We start from the raw sequence: 20,177 nt of genomic DNA, 5'->3' as shown, positions 1-20,177 counted from the left end.
TCGTTACTAGACAATTTCATTTTCTTTCTTTCTTTCTTTCTTTCTTTTTTATATATATACTAGAATGCGTATTATTATAAACACAATTTTCTTTCTATTTCAATTCTTTCTTATCTCTACTTTAGCTTTGAAAGAACCACCTACTCATTTACAAGTTGGTAAATTCTCATCTTCATTTCCTCTGGATCTTTTTTTCTTATATAAATATGTATTAATGTCCCTGATTTATTAATTTGCATTATAGGCATTAAAAAACGTATTCCAGCTGAAGAATGTACCATAAAATCTACTAATGGGTAAATTCTACTATAAATAAGTAATAATAATAATAAATAAAAAAAAAAAAAACTGTTTGTTAATAGTTTTAATATATAAATACACATGTATATGTTTTTTTTTCTTATAGTGATCAATTAACTATGCATTACACCGGTACACTTTTTGATACAGGAGTCAAGTTTGATAGTAGTTTGGATCGTAATCAACCTTTTGTATTTAAGCTTGGGCAAGGACAAGTTATTCAAGGTTGGGATCAAGGTTTAGTTGGGTAAGAATAACGCATTTTTTTTTTTAAAAAAAAAAGAAAAAGATGAACTATTAGTATTCAACGTGTCTTTTCCCTCAATATAATAATAGTATGTGTATTGGTGAAAAACGTAAACTGGTTATTCCTCCTCACATGGGTAAAATTTATTTTTAAAAAGGAAATAATGAAGAATTAATGACATCATGAATAGGTTATGGTGATAGAGGAGCAGGAGGGGTTATTCCTGGTGGAGCTACTCTTGTCTTTGAAGTTGAATTATTAGATATTAAGAGAGGATCTAATCATCATCAGAAAGATGAATTTAAACCCATCTCATCAGATAAAGATCAACTTGTAACGTAAGTGGGATATATTATGTATATGAACAAAAAAAAAATATAGCTGTTTATTTATTTATGTATAAATGTTAGATTTACTTCACCTAGTTTCATCTTCTCAACTGCTATTATTCTTGTTTTATTCTTTTTTGTCTTTAGATTAGCACGTAAACAAGATATTGCAGATGCGAAAAAGGAACAAAAAAGTCAACAGTAGTTCGGAATTAGTCTTTTTGAGTCACTTTATCTTTCAAATGTTGGGATTGATTTTGAATAGATTCAGTAGTTTGTTTTATTAAATCAGGATCACCACCATCTTCTTTATTCTGTGATTTACTATTTTCATCATAATCACCAATTTTAAATAAACCAGTAGACCCAGTGTTTTCCTTTGATGTTTTACTTGAAAAAGGGTTCTTTAATTGTCCAATATCCATGTTTTAGATACATGTATTTATAAAGAAAGGAGAAGAGAAAAAAAAAAGATAAATTTTATGCTTAAAACTATATATGTATGCATGTATGTATTTATTTTATTTATTTATTTTTTTTTCACTCAAATGACATCATTAAAAGGGTGACGGGGTAAGACGCAAATAAGGTTTAACCACTTTAACCCCTTTTGGAAACATGGAATGAGCTTCTTCAGTAGAAACAGAAGGATGAATAATCACATCATCCCCCTTCTTCCAATTACCAGGTGTTGTGATACGATATGTATCACCCAACTGAAGTGAATCAATAACACGTAAAATTTCATCAAAGTTACGACCTGTAGAGGCAGGATAGGTCAAGATTAAACGAATCGTCTTTTTGGGATCAATGATGAAGACAGATCGAATAGTAAAAGGAATACCTTTAGCATCCACGTTGGTAGGGTCCTATTAAAAAAAAAAGAAGGTAATAATAGTAGAGTAAGTATATTTATACATGTATATTTTTTTTATATATAAACATATATATGATATAATTAAATGATGACTTGCTTGATAATCCAACATGTCATAAAGAATGGAGATTCTACGATCTGCATCAGCAATGATGGGGAATGTCAGATTAACATGACTAATTTCATTGATATCAGCAATCCATTTTTTATGATCTTCAAGACCGTTTGCAGATAAGCCAATCACTTTAACTTGACGAGCATCCCATTCATCTTGAAGGGCAGCTACGAGACCTAATTCAGTAGTACAGACAGGTGCTATAGATAAAATAAAATGTGAATCATATAACTTTCTTTTTTTTTTTTTTTTTTTTTTTTTGGGGGGGGGAAGGAGGAGGTAATCAATCTTTACTAAAGTCGGCAGGATGGGAAAAGAGAACGGTCCAGTTCTCACCAATGAATTCATGGAATCTAATAGGTCCTTGTGTCGTTTCAGCCTCAAAATCTTTTTTTTTTTATTTTTTTTTTATTTTTTTTTTTTTATTTTTTTTGAAATAGATACAAGTTTGAATTAGAATAGTGTGTATGTTTATTTATTTTTTGCTTGCAAGTTTTTTTTTTTTTAGAAAAAACAATGGAGCTTACCAGGAGCAACTGAGCCAAGTCTAAGCGTCATTTCTTTGAATATTTATTTATAAACAAAAAAAAATAAAATAAAAAAAAAGCTTTAAATTAAATACACTACTATGTGTAATGATAAAAAAAAAAAAAAAACTAGAATGATAAGCATGTTAATTGTCTGCTTATTTATAGAGAACAATAGCATTATGAAAACTCCGTTTGAAAGCACTATTATCTGAAACTATTAAAAAAAAAAAAGGTCTTCTGATTACAAATAGACTTTAGAAAGTAACAGGCTTATCTTACTACTGCTGGCCCCTTTCATTGTCTGTGATAAATAGATAATCAAGGTTTTATTGGTTAAACTATCTTATCATAGATTACTCTACACGAGGGTTTATTACTTTGATCTACTTTACAAATGCCTCTTACAAATTATATTAGAATAAAGATATCTTCTTAAAATAAAAAGCCCCTTCCTTCCTTCCTTCTCCCTTACTCCTTCTATCCTGATTTTAAGCCTCTTTGATCTCTTCTACAAATTCTTCTAATTTTTCTGCTGCAATACTTTCTTTTCGTTCATCTTTGCTATCTTTCCACATATTAGGTACCTTTACTTTGACAAATGCTGGGTAAACAAGTTTATCAATGTATACATTTCTTAACTTTGTTTGTATTAAATCTCTTAATTTTGGTATATCTTCTAATTTTGTTTTGGAGCCTATCAATGATTGAACATGAAGATCTAATACAAAATCAGAGTGAGATGAAATAGCAATATAGCGTTCAATAATTTCTGGTAAAGTAGTAGTTTCAGGAGGATTTATTAATTCAATTGTAAGCTATACAATAGAAAGAAGAACAAGTCAGTATTACATACATACATATATACTTATTTATATACTTACTGTGCCCGAGAATCGTACAACAGATAATATTAAAGAAATAGGAAGTGCTGCAAATGACGGTTTAGGCCAATTTAATATTAATTGCGTCTCAATACCTAACGTTATTTGATCATTATATTCAAAATCAATTTCAGCCCTCTTTAAAAAATAAAAAAATAAAAAGTATTAATGAGTCAGTACATTAACTCTACTATTTGATTTATACTACCATCGATCCAACTTCATCTGATCTCCTAATTCTCGCATTACTAAATATCGGGTATTCTTCTCCCAAGTTAAGCTCGGTTACATGAATCGTACCTAGAAATTTAGGTTTAACGCCTCCATTCAAAATATCATCAAGACACATCATGAGTCGGTTATTTATTTTGGCATCTTGTCGATATTGTAGAATAACTTGAGCCAAAAGGACATTAAGCCAATCTGTACTTTCTGGTGGATGATGTATCACATCATAATAGGTTTTCGATGTAATGTGTTCATTAGGTAATAATGGTGCTGTTGCTGCTGTTGCTGCTGTTGCTGCTGTTGTTGTTGTTGGTGCTGCTGCTGTTGCTGAAGTTGTTTTTGTATTCATGGACGAAAATCTTGAAATATAAAGCTATGTAATATAAAACAGTTAAATGATAGAATTCCCTCATCATAAAGTGTATACATGTATATATTTATATATTTTACTTTTTTATCCGAATTTACGTCCTCTGTGAATAAGAATTTCAATACAAGAATAACAATAACGATAATACTTAGTTGACCAAGAATAAAGCCATTGATAAATGAAAAGAATGAACTACCGCCTCGTGAAGAAGGAAGGCGACATATCTCTTTTAACTCACTTAATACTTGTTCTGTAAATATAGACTCTGTTGCTTTCATAGATTCAATATAGAGTTACGCTATATAAAATACTGCTTCTTGTAAAATAGAATAGATACATGTATTAGTATAAAAAAAAAAAAAAAAAGAAAAAAAAATACTAGGGCAAGATAACGTTTTCCAAAGCAGCATTAGAATTTTTTAAATACAGCTAAATAAAATATGGCAATGAAAATTTTACCTTTTTTTTTTTTCTTTTTTTATATACATTTTCAATTAATTTCAGTCATTAGATTTAATCATGTACAGACCTCCACCTCCAGGAAGCTTTTCTCCTTCACCTGTAAATTTGAATTTATTAAATAGATATATACATATATCTTTATACTGAAAACTAACCCTTTGTTTAGTATGGTGGACCTCCTCCTTTAGGCATTAGACCACCAGTAGCATCAACATGGCAGAGACCTCCGCCACCACTTCCTCCTAACACAGTAAAACATTATTTATAAACTAAACCTCATATAGTACCTTTTCCTTAATCCTCTTTTCTCTCTCTCTCTCTTTTTGTATATAGTCTGTTTGGAAAGAGCATACAACACCAGAAGGTCGAAAATATTGGTACAATAATATAACAAGACAAAGCACATGGGAAAAACCTGACGAATTACTTACACCAGAAGAAAAAGTTTGGAAAGAATCAGCCTGGAAAGAATATACAACACCTGAGGGTAAAAAATATTATAGTAATTCAAAGACAAAACAAACTGTTTGGGAATTACCTGCCGATCTAAAAGGTAAAAGAAAAAGAAAAAAAAAACAGAGGGGGGATGGCGGTTTTTTTTTTTTTCGATTTATTGTAGCTAATGATCTTTTAATAGAAAAACTTGAAAAGGCTAAAACTGCAATAAATGAAAAGTATATATACACACACACATATACATATATATATACATTTAATAACTAATCATCCATGTATAGAGCATCTATTAAACCAGTAATGCCTATATTACCTTCAACTTCTATTCGACCTCCCATTTCAGCATCCTTTGTCTCAGAAACTATTCCCGAATTTGCTACAAAGCAAGAAGCAGAGGCTGCCTTTTTCCAATTATTAAAAGAAACCGTAATTATAAAAGTTTTAGTCAATGTTGTTCTTGATCTAACCCTTTTTTTTTTTAATAATTAACAAAAAAAAAAAAAAATAGGGTGTTAAATCTGATTGGAGTTGGGAACAAGCAATGCGAGCGATCATTACAAAACCTCTCTATAGGGCTCTTAAAACAGCAGCAGAGCGTAAAGCAGCCTTCCAAAGTTGGGCAGAGGCGGAAGCCAAACGTGAACGCGAAGCACGTGAAGCAGAAGAAGCACGACTTCGCAAAGAGTTTGAACTTGTCTTACAAGAACATGATATTAAACCTTATACACGCTATCGTACATTTATTAAATTATGCGGCGATCAACCTGCAGTTAAGGCCTTGTCAGATCGACAACGTGAAATTTACTTTGATGATTATATACAACAATTACAAAGGGCTGAAAAGGATAGGTTACGTGATTTAAGGAAAGAAAATATGGAGAAATTTGCGAGTTTATTAAAATCAATTCCAGAAATTACATACAAGACATCATGGAAGGAGGTACAAGAGTTGTATGAGGATCGTAAAGGTGATTTACAATTTGAGGGTATGGATATGTTGGATTTCTTTTCTGTTTTCGAGGAATATCATAGAACATTATGGGAAGAGCCCCTAAGAGAATTAGAAATAAAAGTTCAGGCAAGAAAGAGGAAAGAACGAAAGGCAAGAGAAGGATTCAGGGTAAGCTTTTCTCTCTCTCTCTCTCTTTCTTTCTTTACACAAAACATGAACGCTTACATATTACAATAGGAATTATTACATGAATTAGTCTCAAATCGTAAAATCAATGTACGCACTATGTGGAAAGAGATTCATCCTCTAATCAAGGATGATCCACGCTATATTACAGCTGTTGGATTACCTGATTCGACACCTCTAGATATGTTTTGGGATATCATTGATGATTTAGATGAACAATTCTATCATCAAAAAAAGATGGTTTATCATGCTTTAGAAAAGGCCCAACAAGAAATCACTTTGGAGACATCCTATGAAGATTATTTAAAGGCAGTGGCTGATGTTAAGGTCGAGCCAGAAGAAAATATAAAACTTATCTTTGACTATCTACAGTCAAAAGCAGCTCAACGTATTAAAGATGAGAAAAGAAGACAAGCTAAACGACTTCGTAAAAAGATGGATAACTTTAGACATGCTTTAAAACATGCCGTTAAACAACCTTCTATTCAAATTGAAGATACATGGGAAATCATAAAACCTCGTGTAGAAAAGTTGGACGAATATAAAGAGCTTGATGATGATAACTTGAGAAAAGAAGTATTCGAGAAATTTATAAAGCGACTCAAGGTAAATAGCCAAAAAAAGAAAAAGAAACACACGCGCACACATATAAAGGTAAGGCTGTTATAACTCTTCTTCCTTTATAATAGGAAAAGAAAGAGCGTGAAGAAGGAGAAGAGGATGAGGAAGAAGAGGAAGGAATAATTAAAGAAGAAGAAGAGGATGAAATAGAAGATAGTAGTTATCATCATAGTCGAAGCCGTAATAGAAAAGAATATGAGTTAATGGAGGAATACAATAGAAACAAAAAGAGAAGAAAGGTAGAAATAAAATAAATTTACTTTAGTCTGTTTATTTTATTTACTTGAATTTTTTTTTCTTAAAAAAAAAAAAAAAACAGAGGCATGGATATTCAAGTGCTGAAGAAGGTGAAGCACTTGATGATTATCAAAATGATCCTCGAAGATTAAAATAAGATCCTTACATTCTAAATATTTTTATAATAAAATAAATGAATGAAAGTGCATTAATTTTAATTGTCGTGACTTATCTCTTTTCTTTCTTTCTTTTTTTTTTTTTTTTTTTTTTTTTTTTTTTTTTTTAATTTTACATAAAGTCTCGATACATGGCAGCATCACCTACTACAGCTCCAGTAGATAACCCAGCATCAGAACCTGATCTATCAAGCACCGATTATGCCCTGAAAGTCATATTTAGTCAATTTGAGAATGCTGCAAATATAAAAATGTCCTTTATACTCAACATGGGAATTGTAAACAAACTGGAAAATTCAATAAAAATTAAAAAAAAAATATTAATACATCTTGCTTTTAGGATGTTAATGTTGATCTCAAAAAGATATTAGGACAAGGCCAAGACAAGAACTTTGATAAATTAATATATTCTTTAGCTTCCTTAGCTACCACACAGCAAAGTGCAGTCATTGATTCAGTCATGCGTTGGAGAAAAACTAAAGTTGAACCCTTAGATCCTTTAGTCATAAAACGAGTTAGGTATAACAAGACAAAATATTAAAAGCCGAATGATAGCCAAATACCTGAAGGAATCTCTATTTATAAATATGTATTCATCTATGTTATATAGTGACACCGCACCACTTTCTCGTAATCGTGAAATACAATCCATTCTAAAAGAAAGACAATCAGTAAAGAGGAATATTTCAAAATTACATTTACATGTAATATATTAATTTGTATCTTAAAGCTTGCATCTGTTTTTATTCTTTGTAGAGCATTGATAGAAATCATTAAACGAGTCGCACCAGGTTCTTTACCTGACGATCTAGGTGAAAACCTTGAAGAAATCGTATTTAATCAACTAAAGAAAGCAGATCCGTAAGATGAAACTACTCCCTCTCCCTCTCTAAAAATAATAATGATAATAATAATAATAAAAAGAATAGTATAAGTAACTTTTTTTTCATCTTCTGTCATTATAGTGAAGCTATCAAAAGATCAAAAAACCGAACAGCAAGTATGGAACTCTTTGCAGAACTTATTGGCGAACTTTCAAACATTCGTTTTGCATCAGTTAGTGATCGTTTCATTGCCGAACTTGAAAAATACAACAGTCAAACGATCATGAAGGAACGTCAGAGTCATATGGAGATGCTGATTAAAGGTATGCGTTACCTTAAAATCAAAATTTATCCTGTGGATGCACTTGAAGAGACTGCTGATTTCTTGTCAAGTTGTGCCAGCTTTTTTAAAAATTCACATGGTGTCAAAGTCAAACATGCTTATGCAAAGCTTTTCGTACAATTGTTGTTACCAATTGCTCAAGTAGCTGTCGCTGAAGTTAATTTTCCTTCTTGGGTAAAAGCAATTGATATTATGTATCCGAGAGCACTTAATATGACACTTAAACCAAGACATACCTTAGTCGGGTATCCATTGGTTACAACACTACTCTGTGTAAGTCGTAAAGAATTTTTTGCAACTAATTGGACTTCCTTTTTAGAAAGCTGCTATCAAAAATTCAATAAGGTATGTCAATATATATACCACTAGTAGTTGGATTTCATTGGGGTTTAATTTTGATAACAGGATAAATATACCCGTTCAGTAGCATTAGGCTGTGTATCCCGATTAATTTGGACTTATCTTTTTCGATGTACAGAAAGTACTTCTATCACTTGCAAAAAAGTGGATTCAATCATCAAAACTCTCTTCCCTCCTTTTCGACGTACTGTCTACCCAGCAGATACTAATCTAGATCACTTTATTCTCATTGTTTATTTTGTACTGATGCGAGATATTGATTCAAGCACAAAAAAAATCATCTTTTATCTCCTTAATACTGATAACGGTCACAACTGGGATGTGATTAGTCCTGAACGTATGGTTATTGCTCTATCTGCATTTAGATTACTATTAAGAGATCTTGAGAATAATGTATCACAACCTAACTTTCCAACTGATATTGATATGACGATAGCTAACAATATCTCTCCATGTACAGCGGATATTCTCACTATAAACCTTACAAAACTGAAACCAGATATTATGGAACATATCCAAAATGCTATTTCTAAAACTTTATCTAGTCTTGATCAAACATTTGGTCGCCTACTGGTATTGGACGAAAAGAATATCATACGAGGTGCAAATTATTATACCTTACAGAATAATGCTACCACAACTACAGCTGCTACTATAGGATCTTTAACTACAGCAACAACAACAACAACAACAACAACAGCAGCAGCAGCAGCAGCAGCAGCAGCAGCAACAACAACAATAACAACAGCAGCAACAGGAACAATAACAACAACAGCAACAACATCAACATCAACAGCAGCAGCAACAACAACAACATCAACATCAACAGCAGTAGCAACAGCCACTACTAATGTTAACTATTCAGTACCCATCTTTACCAATACAAACACAGATGGAGGAGCACAGATATACCACGCCTACGCAACTTTTTCTGTTTCATACACTAAAGATAAACAGCCCTATTTTGATGTCATCAAGACAATCTTAGAGGGTATACCGCGTGTGATGCCGACAGGTATACCATTACAACAATTGGTGGATATGTTGGCAAGGTACAGTGTACATACAGATCCAGATGTAGTAGGTGCTGCTACATCTGCTCTTTTACGTATTGCCTCTCAAATCGATAGTCAAACTGTTCTTGTTGGTTTCTCAAATTTTATTTCAAAAATTGAAGACAAGTTCTGGGATATAGTTCAATCTTTAGCAATTGCAACAACAAGTGGTTTTATGATATTGTATGTAGAACTCTTAAAGATATGGATTGATCAACATGATCAACTTAATCATGATGTTGTTCAGTTGATAGAAGCAAATGCTCTTTTATTTCTTTGTCATCAGTCAGCTTGGGTACGAAAATTTGCTGTACAAATCATTGAGATAGTAGGTCGGAAGCTAGCAACAACAACAACAACAACTGAATGGTCACATCTTTATGATATGCTATTAAATGCAGATTTAAAGACACAAACATCACAATCAAATGAAATTCGTAATCGACTTACACAGCATCAACGGCATAATGTTACATTTTTACAGATTGCAGCTAGTGATCATCCTTTGGATATCACAATTTGGAATGCTTGGTTACCCACCTTATGTAAGCTCTGTTTTAAGCATTTTCCAAAGATAACAGCCATGACACGAAGTAACATGTGTGAACGTATCCTGCAGATTCAACCATCTATTTTAGCTCTTGTTGAGACAGCGACAGCGACGGGGACACTGAGTATAGCGAAGAATAGTCAAAGAGCAGCAAGCGTTGATCAAATCGATCAATGGCGTATTTATTTAGTCTTTAGTTCTGCTACTACCATCATAACGACAGCGCATAGTTTTTGGCCTCGCAAGTCAACAGTGGTCGATATCTCTACACCACGCGACTTTTTCCGTCTATTAGTGCCTTACTTGACCTCTGAGCATCGTCAAGTTCGTGAGGCAGTCATTGAGGGCCTGGGTCATATCAATCATAGCGTCTATCACCTACTTTTATCTGAACTTGAACCCTATCTAAAGACTATCCTAGATGATGGTAAACAGCGCAATAATCAAAAGCCCTATCAAAATAAACGCTCTAAAAAGAATGATCGTTTGCGTATCTCTCTGATGAATTTACTTGAATTGACCGCTCCTTGTCTATTAGAGAACACAATTAACAATGCCATGGACATTATCATGAGTTATATCAAGGAGACTAAATCATTTTTAATGGATACAGAAGTACAGATTGAATGGGAATATCAACGTCTTCGAATTCATCTGTGTGGACTAGTCGATAAGTTGTATGAGGGTATCATGAGGTTAGAGGATCCAAGTAAGGTGATGTCCTTTGAGACAAGGTTAAGTTTATACAAAATGTTTGAAGAATGGTGTGGATATGGTGTAGCCGCTAAAACGGCTCAGCAACGTGAAGCAACCATGATGCGAGACGTTTTAGAACAATGTAAAGATTTAAAGGAAAGGGCGTCAATGACTCAAGTGATGGAAGAAGAAAGAAAGACATTAGAGTTAGCATCGCTAAGTGCTATGGCAACTCTTTTGGTATTTTTTTTCATATTAAGATAAATGATAAATAGATATAAATTCTCATATTATTTTTTTTTAGAGAGGTCCTTTGTATGCTTATCTAGGTCAGAAAAAAGCACGACAAGCGATTATTCAATTTGATACATTAAATATACTTAATTGGATTGATGCTATGTTTGAAAGTCGAGATCCAAAATATCATGCCATTGCAAGGTAAAAGAATAATAATGTTAAAAATAATAAAAATCCAAGTAACTTTGTAACAAATTTCCATTATCATCTTTTTTTTTTTCATATACAAGACGTGCACTTGAAGAAGTAATGATGTATAACCAAGATCAATTAATTTTATTGGATGATATTATTGAACAATGCTATGCAGGTAACCCCAAATTAGAATTCACACAAGGCTACTTTCATGCACTAGCAGAAATTGTAATTCGTGTCGAAGATTATCCCTGTCATATTCATCAAATCATGAGTCTTGCTCTTTTCAAAACAGGTGATAATAAAAAGGCGATAAGAAAGACAGCGATTCAACTTTTAAGGGTGATTGAGGAGCGTGTCTTTGCTGATTCTTGTGCAAAAGAATACGAAATTGGTATCACAAGTAGTTTACCTGCAATCTACAAACATACACAGACATTATTATCAGCAAGGTTAGCTCTTGATCATCCAGAGCAAACTTACTCAATGTTATCAGAGATCACTCAGCGGTTTGAACATATCAGCCCTAATTCACAACGTGAGGTGTTGACATACATGTTGCCCTGGCATCGTAAGGTTGATCTTATGGTGGGCCCTCATGATACAGACTTAAGTGCCTCGGCCTACATGGTGCTCTCAAATCTTTATTATCTTACGGTAAAGTTTGGTGATATTTATGTAAAGGAGACAGCAGCTCTATGGAGCCAATTAGTGGAATATGGTCGAAATGTACGAGCGATTATTATGTATTTACTCGATATGGGGCAAGAGACACGTAACCCTTGGTTCTTGATACATGCAAAACGTATCTTTGTCTGTTTAGGTCGTACACATGCGTTTGCCGCTATCATGGAAGAGGTCCTTGCTGAAATCACACCACGATCCATGGTCCCGCAACTGAAGGAAGCAAGTCAACGACATCTGCACGCTTTCCCGCTTCTCTTTGTTGCTGATGCACAAAAAGTTTTACCCACTTATCCTAAAAAGCCTGTATTCTCCAGAGGACAACTGGCTATGGTCTTTTTAGTTGATTTAGCCATTGAAGCAGGTGCTGAACTCGCACCACATCTACCTCTGTTGCTTCATTGTATCTTTATTCAATTGGACCACCTCATCAGTATTATCTGTGATCAATCACGTTGCTTTCTCATTAACCTCATTCATTCCATTGTTGTGCGTCAGTCTATCGATTCTGAGTCCTCTCAAAGGGCATCTGAAGTTATTCAGTGGCTGGTTGAAAAGGAAGGGAAACGTCTCTGGGCTTATGAGAATCTCACTCCGAAAAACCGTCGTATCGCGAGTGCCAACGAACTCAAACAGCTCTTACAACGTGTTGTTGATGTCTTTTCAAATGAGGACCCCGATTTGCGTCAGAAATGGGGCGAAACAGCTTTAAAGTGGGCTACCTGTTGTTCAGTTAGACATATCGCCTGTCGCTCCTTCCAGTGTTTTAGAGCTCTCATGCCCGCTTTTAATGGGCATATGCTAGCTGACATGTTAGCTCGTCTCTCGAATACAATCGCAGATCGATCAGAGGATATTCGAGGATTTGCTTTGGAGATTATCTTGACGTTGACAGATGTAGCAAAATCCATGGATGATTTGTTTCCACAATTATTCTGGGCAGCTGTAGCATGTCTCTACAGCCCTTACGAATCTGAACATTGTGAGGCCCTTCACCTGTTAGGTGTCGTGTTGGAGAAACTGGAGATGCCCAAGTTGATTGAGAGTTTTCCTAAAAATTGGTCATGTGAGTTTGATGGGCTTCAGCCACTGCTTCTGAAGGGCCTACAGTTTTCCTCAGTAGAGGAAGATACCTTCCGTGTTCTTAATTTAATTTCATTGCAAGAGCATTTACCATTGATTGATCCAAATGAGACACGTTTGATGTATTTGTTATTAGGTAGTATACCCCGTCTATTGCATGGTCTAGATGGTGAGACAGTGGATGCTGAGGCAATGGCCTGGTCTCAAAAATTAGTTTTGCTGTTTGAGGGCTTTACAGATATGCAGCGTATCTTATCCACTTACCCAATTCAAAAGGGTAAATTTCAACAAGACTATCTAAAGCAGATCTTGAGTGGTATGCGTCCTCTCTTTTTAACTAAATATTGCCAACAAGCCTTTATGTTTGCTCTCTTATTGGTGAAAAACAAAATTCCTTACTATCGCGAAAAATCACTCTTACTTATTGAAAGTTTAGTGCCCTATGTGACAGGACAGATGATGGGTATGACCCCCGTCAGCATTGATATTGCTGCCCTTGAGCCCCTCTTACAGCTTATATCGACTGAATATGCTGATCGTGCCATTACGATCCTCAACTCTGGTATTCAGACAAGTCATGGTGGTGATCTCATTTGGGGACTCAATAATTTTACCGAAGCAGCAAGAATAACAAGACATAACATCTATTCTGTCGTCTTGGAATGTTCAACCAATGTACCGATTGAACCCAACATTCAATTTTCTGTTGAGGATCTGTCCATGTTGACAGGCGAACCGTCACAGGTGAACGGCTTACCTTCTGTTACTTATGGAAATGAGATTATGAATGCACTTAAAGATTTAGACGACTTCTTTAATGAAGATGGGGAGCCTATGGCTCCACCTCCACTCGTTATTAATGTTACAACAACTAATTAACTTTATTCAATTTTTTGTTTTTTCCATCTTGCTATACTTGTTTAGAAATGACTTTACGATGATTGAAAGTAATAAATGAAGGTCTTGTATCGATTTTATCAATTGTCCTATAAAACAAAATAAAATAAAATAAATAAATAAATAGATATGTATACATAGTTGTTATTATGAAATTCATTTAGTTTACATTTTTGCTACTTCAAGTTCCATAGCGATAGGTTTGAACGCGTCTGCAGATAGAATGACACCAACAAGAGCTACAAAGGCTGATACTAAGCATTCTGTAACGATCTAAAAGAATTAAACCAAGTAAGCTTTTCTTTTCTTTTCTTTTTTTGTTAATGCATATATAGCTTTTATCTTTTTTTTTTTAATTTTTAATTTATACTTCTATTGGAAGTGTTGTATTCACTTCATCAACTGCTTTAATGTATGCGAGATCTAGGAAAAGAAATGTTAATGTTTAAGATACTAAACATATACTGATATTTTTTAATTACGCTCATAAGTTGAATAAGCTGAATGGGCAAGAAATAAGGCACCAAACAACCCTAAGAATTTCCCTAATTGTTGAGCACTCATAATAAAAATAAAATAAAATAAAAAGCTTAAAATAAAGTCATATTATACAGAAATGTGTGGATTCGTATTTTTTATTATTATTATTATTATTATTATTTTTAGCTTCCGAATTGTATAAACTACAACACAAATGTGTATAAAATAAGAACATGTATTAAGCAGAAGCTTCCACAGTTGAGGCTTGTTTCTCTCGCAAGAGTCGTCTTTGTTTAACATCCCAATTATATACACGTGCAGTATCTAGTATGCAAAAAAAAAAAAAAAAAAAAAAAAAGAAAGAAAGAAAATGAAGGTTAAGGATAATAAATGTCTTCTTTAACTTATTTTGATCTAATCCCTAAAAAAAAAAACAAGAAATCAAAATTAAAACAAAAAAGGATACTGACTTCCATAGTTGTAATCTGGCTTCTCAAGAATTCAAGATCTTCCAATGTGTTTTTTAATGACGTTTTGGCTGTTTCAAGCTTTGATGTTAACAAATCCTTGGCTTCTTCAAAAGTATATTCAAGCATCACATTAGCCTATACATATATGAAATCATTAAGTAAAATTTTCAAATTTATGTACATGTGTATTTTTTTTTTTAAAAAAAAAAAAATCTTTACACCTAACCAAAGATAGACAGTACCAGAGGCTTCGATTTTAGCTTTGGCATATAATGTGTCGTTTAATTCAAAATCAGTATATAAGGGTTCATCTGAATCCTTCTTTTCTGCCAACACATCGACCATGGCAATCGTCTTTTCGATCTCGGGAATCTTTTCTTCTAATACTTTTCTACGCTGTAATAAATTGATTTCCATAAATTTATATTTACTACAAAACAAGTTGGGTCAAAGTAGGTTAAAAAAAAAAAAAAAAAAAAAAAAAGATAGAAATAAGATTTACCTAATGGCTTCTTGAAACTTTCTTAACACAACCTCAACAGGTTCTGCTTCAGAAACATAGTCTTCAACGCGTTCCTAATAATATAAATCTTTAGTTTTGTTGTTTTTATTCATATTGTTAATAAAACATACCACAAAAGGTGAACTAGGAATACCACGAGGATTTGATGTTAATTTTTGTTGACTCATTGTTTAACCGAAATGTATAAATATTTATAAAAAAAAAAAAAAAGAAATAGATTTATAAATGAGCCTTTTTTTTTTTCGAAATCTTTCATTCGCTGAGATTAAATAGACTTTAATTTATTTTTGGTTTATAAAATCAAGGGGAAGCTATATTCTATATGTATAAATATTTATTCCTATATTCTTTGTTATAACACTTTAAAAAAAAAAAGTAAGGATTTTCATATAAAGTAATGTTAGATTTTTTTTTTAATGGGATTTTTTGTAGACTCGAAGGCCATCGTTTGAATGGCCCTTCTTGATAGCTAAACCAATTGCTTCGTTTTCAGGATCAAAACTTGTATAAAAGGCATTTATTAAACTTGTACCAAGCACCCAATCACGCTCTGAATTACCACGAGTAATTTTAGTTTCGCAACAGTCACGATCAGCATCTACAACAGCAATCCAATATTTTGCAGGCAATTCGACAATATGATCTTCAAGTGTCATTTTCAGAAGAGGTAACTCAGCAGCTTTAGAACATTTGATAGCATAGTTACGCTTTGAAGGTTGGTATTGACCACCAAACTTGGCATGGAAGGCATCAGCTTGGTCAGGTGGCATGGAAATAAAACTAGTAGATGTAGAGACAGAGGCAATCGCATTAGGCTGCTGACGGAAACGAAGAGGACCAAAGCTAGCATGTCGAATACAAACGTCCCAATTCTTGGCTTTAGCACCTGGATTATCAGCTAAACGAATATATTCCATTTTACCTTTTATAATTGACTTATCGACACCACCTAAAATAAGGTAGCCAGCAGGTTCTTCTTCTTCTGTGTCGGCGGCATGATTGTTTCGTTTTGTGAGAGCACCAAATCCTCCATCTGTGACACTACCAGAAGTATCAACGGTAGTATCAGTCGTAGTGGTGTTGGTATTGATATTAGAACCAGGTGGAGGAGTGGTATTTGTGTTAGCTATGTTGCCTGTATTGGATGTTACAGGTGTAGTACCAGATTGATCAAAACCGGCATTTGTGCTTGTTGTATAGATACCAAACTGAGCACTTGTTATTCCAGAACCTTGTTGGAAAGCAGTAGAAACAAAGGCAGAATCAGGAAGTGTAACATCACGTTTACTCAAGCCTATAAAAGAAAAAGGAAAAAAAAAAAAAGAAAAAAATTAGAAATTTTATTATGCATTTTTTTTTTTTTTTTGTTTCCATGTCAAATTTACTGTTGGATGCGGTCGATCTTATCTTGGTAAAATTAAAATCAACACTACGGCCAAGACCAAGATAACCGTCTATGCATAAAATAAAGTAAGTAATCTACATGCTACAGTTTATTTATATATACATATATATGATGTGTAGCTTACCAAAACCATTAGCGAAACCTGACATACGATAGGCGCCGCCAAAAGGCATATTCTTAACTGTAAGATTGCTGAATTCAAAGGTATCTAAATAAACATGTGTATCAACACAAGAGTCGCCATATTCAACTGAAAATTTTTTTCCTGTTGAAACAACATCTGAGGATTTGAGGGCATAATAACTACAACGTCCACGACAATTTTTAGTTTTACACTATTAATAATAATAATAAATTTATAAGATTTAGAAGAATATGCAGAATGTAGTGTAAGTAATACTTTACTCTAGAACCACGAACCCAAGAATAACCAGTCGCTAGTTTAAAAATAATGAAATTAAGTACAACCTTGTAATAAAATAAGGGGTAGGGGAGGGGATAAAAAAAAAAGAAAAAAGAAAGAAAAAAAAAAGATCAGATATATTTACTGGTATCAAAGGCTACAGTAAATTCTTGAGGAGGATTACCAATCTTTACTTTACCAGCAAGCTATATAAAGAAATTTAACTTAGTTAGTATATTGTAACACAAAATATTAATTATGTATATTTACCACACCATTTTCAAGTGCTTTTCCGGCAGCTTTATAAATAGCACCAGAATCAGAACGTTTATAAAGAGGAATATTGATAGGGTCTGCTGAAACAGCATTTAAAGCTAATTGTGCAAAAGCTGCAAGACAAAGGAAAGCAGTACGCATATTTATAAAGACTGGAAAGGGTATTTATTTATACGATTTATTGGAGTTCGAATAAGATTTTGATTTCGTTACTGTTTATGATATAAAGATTTATGACCTATCTAATAATACAAGAAAAAAAAAAGAGAGAAAGATAGAGAGAGAAAAGAAAAGGAACGAGTGAAAAAAAAAGAACGAAAAAGGAGTAATAAAATATATTGAAAAAAAAAAGGAATTATTAGTTTAGAGTGAAGCTTTTTGTGTGTAATGATCAAAGAACAAAATGAAGAAATTGAGTTTAAAAATTGTTAAATTGATTGGATAGAAAGTAAGCTAATTAACTATTGTGTAAAGGGTGCCCTGGATCTTTTATACTCCTATTATTATATAAAGAGTCTATGATAATTATAAATTAGGTCGAGAATTGCCTACATAAATATATGCTTTCATTTATGTATAATACATCACATATAAATATATACTTTCATTTATGTATAATACATCACATATAAATACAGAAAACTATATTCTGTTATGTAATTAGAAGTTTTATACGTACAACAAGGATCATTGTCATTTAAAAATACATTTGATACTTGAAATTTGGATTCCATTATTTAAAAGGGTTCTTTATTTGCAATCAACAGTTAGCTTGGCATATTTAATTAAAGTCTATATGTCTAAGGAGATGCGTCTTCAGTGTGATTCTATATATTAATAACAATATATACTCTATATTTTGTTCTCTTCTATTTAAATAGCAAATCATAGATATTCTTTACAGAATAGACTATTTTTGGAATAAGCTAGTCTTTAATTTTGAAATTTATTTCTATCTTCTTTGGATCATTTCACTTTTTTCTTTAATACTTACTTTGTTCAATTAAAAATAATTTTCTTATTTAGATATGTGTAACTAAGAAGATTAAGAATAAGCAAGCTATAATTATACTGCTTTCGTATTTATTAAGCAAAAGGTGAGTAAGCAAATTTCGGATCCAAAATGATAACACTATTAGTCATCTGGGACATGTCTATTCCCTCCCTCGTAATTTAAGAAACAGGAAAATATCAAACTTATTAGACTAACTATGATTACAAGAAGGTATAACATTAATAAAGTTTACAAAAATAAGTTAATAACGATCAAATCTACCAAGAATCAAGTTACTTTACACTTTTCAAGCTTATATTAGTCTTTTACTGCGGTAAAAAAAAAGAAGAAGAAGAAGATAATGAACATATATTAGCATGATGATTGGCTGTCTACTAGTTACATTAAATAATTATAAGTGTATATTAGGTCTTTTTTTAGAACGTATTTCTGTCCTAATCTAGAATTCATCAACACTATTTAAATTATTGTTGGATATGAATTTATCCATGTATGCGATTTTATGACATCTTCCTTATAGAATAACACGTAAAGTAGAATAGAATAGCTCATTTATTTCGTTTGTAAACGGCATAATGTATTCTAATAGTGCTACAAGAAAATTATTATAAGAAACTACTAGTAAAGTAAACGATTAAGGACTCTTATTGTATTTTACTATATTGTTACATCTATTTTTAAGGTGCAAACAGTATTACTGTAATTGATAGTTATCGATAATGACGATAATTGTACAATAATAAGCCTTACTTGGATTGCAATTTAACTGGAAGGGTTTATAAAATAAACTCATTTATTATTTAGCTGCACTATAATATAATATGTTCGATTTATATATAATAATCAAACCTAAATTGTTATAGGAGGTTCCTCTAAAGACACATGTTATATTTAACAATACATTTATTCCAACGCTCTATACTACTAATAATTAGAATCTTCTATAGATCTTTAATGAGTATAAGGATCATTTAAAATGATCACTTTACGTCTATTTCTGAAAACTCTATACTTGTATATGAAAGAATACATTCATTTCTTTTAAAATATGATCAGAATTTTACTAATTGTAGTAAATTCTTCAGTTTCTCTAAGCAGCTAATTCAAAATACTACTATTTGAAGAAGTATTAAGTTATCGAAAAACTGATATAATCGGAATAATAATAGAACGACTCATTGATATTAATAGGACAGCAATAACCGTAGTAAAACCAATTCTTGGTAAACACAAATAACAAGTTGAAAAGGGAAATACGAGGTATTGCTTAGAATATTAAAATTTAAAAGAAACAATTTGATAGCCATATAACTATGTTACTAATACACCATTCAAATCAGTTATGTTATAGACTGTTAATATATTATCCATTCTATATCTCAAAAAAAAATAAATATATATATATATATATAAGAACACGTGTAAAGCAGTAGTTTGATAAATAACTTAAAGATGACATTGTAAGTCTTTTTCTTTTTTAAAAAAAAAAACCACAGTTGAATTGGCTTAAATAAGCGTATTATCTATTTAGATAGGGCTATGGTAAAATCCAAAAATTTAACCTTTTAAATGATGTAAATATGCTGTAGTTTCTGTTTAAATAACGATAATAAAAATGAAAAAAAAAATCAAAAAAAAGAAAATCTGAAGTATGCAAATGTTTTATTTGCTTATTTTAACAGTTCGGACATTATTATTTGACTTTATTTTTCTT

General features: G+C 32.2%; 9 protein-coding genes across 9 annotated transcripts; 4 read left to right on the top strand and 5 right to left on the bottom strand.

Annotated features, from left to right (window-relative positions):
- Positions 1-35: 35 nt before the first annotated feature.
- BX663DRAFT_524544 (FK506-binding protein 2B) lies at positions 36-1,349 on the top strand. The gene is made up of 6 exons (XM_051529641.1): positions 36-158; positions 245-296; positions 407-547; positions 637-683; positions 738-885; positions 958-1,349. The coding sequence occupies exons 1-6, from the start codon at positions 65-67 to the stop codon at positions 1,079-1,081; spliced, it is 606 nt and encodes a 201-aa protein (XP_051378538.1). The 5' UTR covers positions 36-64; the 3' UTR covers positions 1,082-1,349.
- Positions 1,350-2,518, bottom strand: BX663DRAFT_524541 (thioredoxin-like protein). The gene is made up of 4 exons (XM_051529640.1): positions 2,396-2,518; positions 2,163-2,255; positions 1,851-2,068; positions 1,350-1,745 (listed from the first exon to the last, which is right to left on the bottom strand). The coding sequence occupies exons 1-4, from the start codon at positions 2,424-2,426 to the stop codon at positions 1,434-1,436; spliced, it is 654 nt and encodes a 217-aa protein (XP_051378537.1). The 5' UTR covers positions 2,427-2,518; the 3' UTR covers positions 1,350-1,433.
- On the bottom strand, positions 2,509-4,238 carry BX663DRAFT_524539 (uncharacterized protein). Its single transcript, XM_051529639.1, has 3 exons — positions 3,488-4,238; positions 3,280-3,417; positions 2,509-3,213 (listed from the first exon to the last, which is right to left on the bottom strand). The coding sequence occupies exons 1-3, from the start codon at positions 3,854-3,856 to the stop codon at positions 2,887-2,889; spliced, it is 834 nt and encodes a 277-aa protein (XP_051378536.1). The 5' UTR covers positions 3,857-4,238; the 3' UTR covers positions 2,509-2,886.
- On the top strand, positions 4,145-7,009 carry BX663DRAFT_524529 (uncharacterized protein). The gene is made up of 9 exons (XM_051529638.1): positions 4,145-4,189; positions 4,338-4,438; positions 4,506-4,589; positions 4,673-4,892; positions 4,977-5,013; positions 5,077-5,221; positions 5,304-5,915; positions 5,985-6,793; positions 6,874-7,009. The coding sequence occupies exons 2-8, from the start codon at positions 4,397-4,399 to the stop codon at positions 6,600-6,602; spliced, it is 1,758 nt and encodes a 585-aa protein (XP_051378535.1). The 5' UTR covers positions 4,145-4,189; positions 4,338-4,396; the 3' UTR covers positions 6,603-6,793; positions 6,874-7,009.
- Positions 7,010-7,064: 55 nt separating this feature from the next.
- Positions 7,065-8,654, top strand: BX663DRAFT_240245 (cell morphogenesis N-terminal-domain-containing protein). Its single transcript, XM_051521842.1, has 6 exons — positions 7,065-7,245; positions 7,308-7,486; positions 7,578-7,638; positions 7,698-7,828; positions 7,933-8,479; positions 8,562-8,654. The coding sequence occupies exons 1-6, from the start codon at positions 7,099-7,101 to the stop codon at positions 8,565-8,567; spliced, it is 1,071 nt and encodes a 356-aa protein (XP_051378534.1). The 5' UTR covers positions 7,065-7,098; the 3' UTR covers positions 8,568-8,654.
- A 344-nt stretch (positions 8,655-8,998) lies between these two features.
- BX663DRAFT_442840 (cell morphogenesis C-terminal-domain-containing protein) lies at positions 8,999-13,873 on the top strand (the record flags this gene model as incomplete). Its single annotated transcript, XM_051523538.1, has 3 exons — positions 8,999-11,035; positions 11,100-11,233; positions 11,323-13,873. 3 exons carry the CDS (start codon positions 8,999-9,001, stop codon positions 13,871-13,873), a joined length of 4,722 nt encoding a protein of 1,573 aa, XP_051378533.1.
- On the bottom strand, positions 13,866-14,481 carry BX663DRAFT_524523 (magnesium transporter). Its single transcript, XM_051529637.1, has 4 exons — positions 14,374-14,481; positions 14,262-14,314; positions 14,061-14,164; positions 13,866-13,980 (listed from the first exon to the last, which is right to left on the bottom strand). Exons 1-4 carry the CDS (start codon positions 14,453-14,455, stop codon positions 13,905-13,907), a joined length of 315 nt encoding a protein of 104 aa, XP_051378532.1. The 5' UTR covers positions 14,456-14,481; the 3' UTR covers positions 13,866-13,904.
- Positions 14,482-14,504: 23 nt separating this feature from the next.
- Positions 14,505-15,567, bottom strand: BX663DRAFT_524522 (Prefoldin subunit-domain-containing protein). The gene is made up of 5 exons (XM_051529636.1): positions 15,475-15,567; positions 15,344-15,417; positions 15,061-15,271; positions 14,838-14,976; positions 14,505-14,695 (listed from the first exon to the last, which is right to left on the bottom strand). The coding sequence occupies exons 1-5, from the start codon at positions 15,529-15,531 to the stop codon at positions 14,610-14,612; spliced, it is 567 nt and encodes a 188-aa protein (XP_051378531.1). The 5' UTR covers positions 15,532-15,567; the 3' UTR covers positions 14,505-14,609.
- Positions 15,568-15,600: 33 nt separating this feature from the next.
- Positions 15,601-17,818, bottom strand: BX663DRAFT_240090 (aspartic peptidase domain-containing protein). Its single transcript, XM_051521841.1, has 6 exons — positions 17,443-17,818; positions 17,318-17,378; positions 17,175-17,206; positions 16,894-17,104; positions 16,750-16,818; positions 15,601-16,658 (listed from the first exon to the last, which is right to left on the bottom strand). Exons 1-6 carry the CDS (start codon positions 17,587-17,589, stop codon positions 15,778-15,780), a joined length of 1,401 nt encoding a protein of 466 aa, XP_051378530.1. The 5' UTR covers positions 17,590-17,818; the 3' UTR covers positions 15,601-15,777.
- Between the last annotated feature and the right edge of the window lie 2,359 nt (positions 17,819-20,177).

The sequence above is a fragment of the Cokeromyces recurvatus genome, assembly GCF_025118155.1.
Source record: "Cokeromyces recurvatus strain NRRL 2243 chromosome Unknown BX663scaffold_39, whole genome shotgun sequence".
Classification (NCBI taxonomy): Eukaryota; Fungi; Mucoromycota; class Mucoromycetes; order Mucorales; family Mucoraceae; genus Cokeromyces; species Cokeromyces recurvatus.
Note: the sequence above shows the minus strand (reverse complement) of the source record. Positions and strands in the feature narration are given on the sequence as shown.

What these genes read in the sequence shown, in the direction of transcription:
- BX663DRAFT_524544 (XM_051529641.1), top strand. Translation starts at nt 65, where the DNA reads ATGCGTATTATTATAAACACAATTTTCTTTCTATTTCAATTCTTTCTT. An exon ending in TGGGATCAAGGTTTAGTTGG is followed by an intron (nt 548 to 636) that starts GTAAGAATAACG and finishes ATATAATAATAG; the next exon opens with TATGTGTATTGGTGAAAAAC. An exon ending in GATAAAGATCAACTTGTAAC is followed by an intron (nt 886 to 957) that starts GTAAGTGGGATA and finishes TATAAATGTTAG; the next exon opens with ATTTACTTCACCTAGTTTCA.
- BX663DRAFT_524541 (XM_051529640.1), bottom strand. Translation starts at nt 2,426, where the DNA reads ATGACGCTTAGACTTGGCTCAGTTGCTCCTG. An exon ending in ACTTGGCTCAGTTGCTCCTG is followed by an intron (nt 2,256 to 2,395) that starts GTAAGCTCCATT and finishes AAAAAAAAAAAG; the next exon opens with ATTTTGAGGCTGAAACGACA. An exon ending in ATGACATGTTGGATTATCAA is followed by an intron (nt 1,746 to 1,850) that starts GCAAGTCATCAT and finishes TTTTTTTAATAG; the next exon opens with GACCCTACCAACGTGGATGC.
- BX663DRAFT_524539 (XM_051529639.1), bottom strand. Translation starts at nt 3,856, where the DNA reads ATGAATACAAAAACAACTTCAGCAACAGCAGCAGCACCAACAACAACA. An exon ending in CAGATGAAGTTGGATCGATG is followed by an intron (nt 3,418 to 3,487) that starts GTAGTATAAATC and finishes TATTTTTTAAAG; the next exon opens with AGGGCTGAAATTGATTTTGA. An exon ending in TTGTACGATTCTCGGGCACA is followed by an intron (nt 3,214 to 3,279) that starts GTAAGTATATAA and finishes TCTATTGTATAG; the next exon opens with CTTACAATTGAATTAATAAA.
- BX663DRAFT_524529 (XM_051529638.1), top strand. Translation starts at nt 4,397, where the DNA reads ATGTACAGACCTCCACCTCCAGGAAGCTTTTCTCCTTCACCT. An exon ending in GAAGCTTTTCTCCTTCACCT is followed by an intron (nt 4,439 to 4,505) that starts GTAAATTTGAAT and finishes CCCTTTGTTTAG; the next exon opens with TATGGTGGACCTCCTCCTTT. An exon ending in CACCACTTCCTCCTAACACA is followed by an intron (nt 4,590 to 4,672) that starts GTAAAACATTAT and finishes TTTTGTATATAG; the next exon opens with TCTGTTTGGAAAGAGCATAC.
- BX663DRAFT_240245 (XM_051521842.1), top strand. Translation starts at nt 7,099, where the DNA reads ATGGCAGCATCACCTACTACAGCTCCAGTAGATAACCCAGCATCAGAA. An exon ending in TTATACTCAACATGGGAATT is followed by an intron (nt 7,246 to 7,307) that starts GTAAACAAACTG and finishes TCTTGCTTTTAG; the next exon opens with GATGTTAATGTTGATCTCAA. An exon ending in TTCTAAAAGAAAGACAATCA is followed by an intron (nt 7,639 to 7,697) that starts GTAAAGAGGAAT and finishes TGTATCTTAAAG; the next exon opens with CTTGCATCTGTTTTTATTCT.
- BX663DRAFT_524523 (XM_051529637.1), bottom strand. Translation starts at nt 14,455, where the DNA reads ATGAGTGCTCAACAATTAGGGAAATTCTTAGGGTTGTTTGGTGCCTTA. An exon ending in AGCTTATTCAACTTATGAGC is followed by an intron (nt 14,315 to 14,373) that starts GTAATTAAAAAA and finishes TTCTTTTCCTAG; the next exon opens with ATCTCGCATACATTAAAGCA. An exon ending in GAACTTGAAGTAGCAAAAAT is followed by an intron (nt 13,981 to 14,060) that starts GTAAACTAAATG and finishes TTTGTTTTATAG; the next exon opens with GACAATTGATAAAATCGATA.
- BX663DRAFT_524522 (XM_051529636.1), bottom strand. Translation starts at nt 15,531, where the DNA reads ATGAGTCAACAAAAATTAACATCAAATCCTCGTGGTATTCCTAGTTCA. An exon ending in AAGTTTCAAGAAGCCATTAG is followed by an intron (nt 15,272 to 15,343) that starts GTAAATCTTATT and finishes CTTGTTTTGTAG; the next exon opens with TAAATATAAATTTATGGAAA. An exon ending in GATTACAACTATGGAAGTCA is followed by an intron (nt 14,696 to 14,837) that starts GTATCCTTTTTT and finishes TTTGCATACTAG; the next exon opens with ATACTGCACGTGTATATAAT.
- BX663DRAFT_240090 (XM_051521841.1), bottom strand. Translation starts at nt 17,589, where the DNA reads ATGCGTACTGCTTTCCTTTGTCTTGCAGCTTTTGCACAATTAGCTTTA. An exon ending in AAGCACTTGAAAATGGTGTG is followed by an intron (nt 17,379 to 17,442) that starts GTAAATATACAT and finishes TTCTTTATATAG; the next exon opens with CTTGCTGGTAAAGTAAAGAT. An exon ending in AGGTTTCGCTAATGGTTTTG is followed by an intron (nt 16,819 to 16,893) that starts GTAAGCTACACA and finishes TTTTATGCATAG; the next exon opens with ACGGTTATCTTGGTCTTGGC.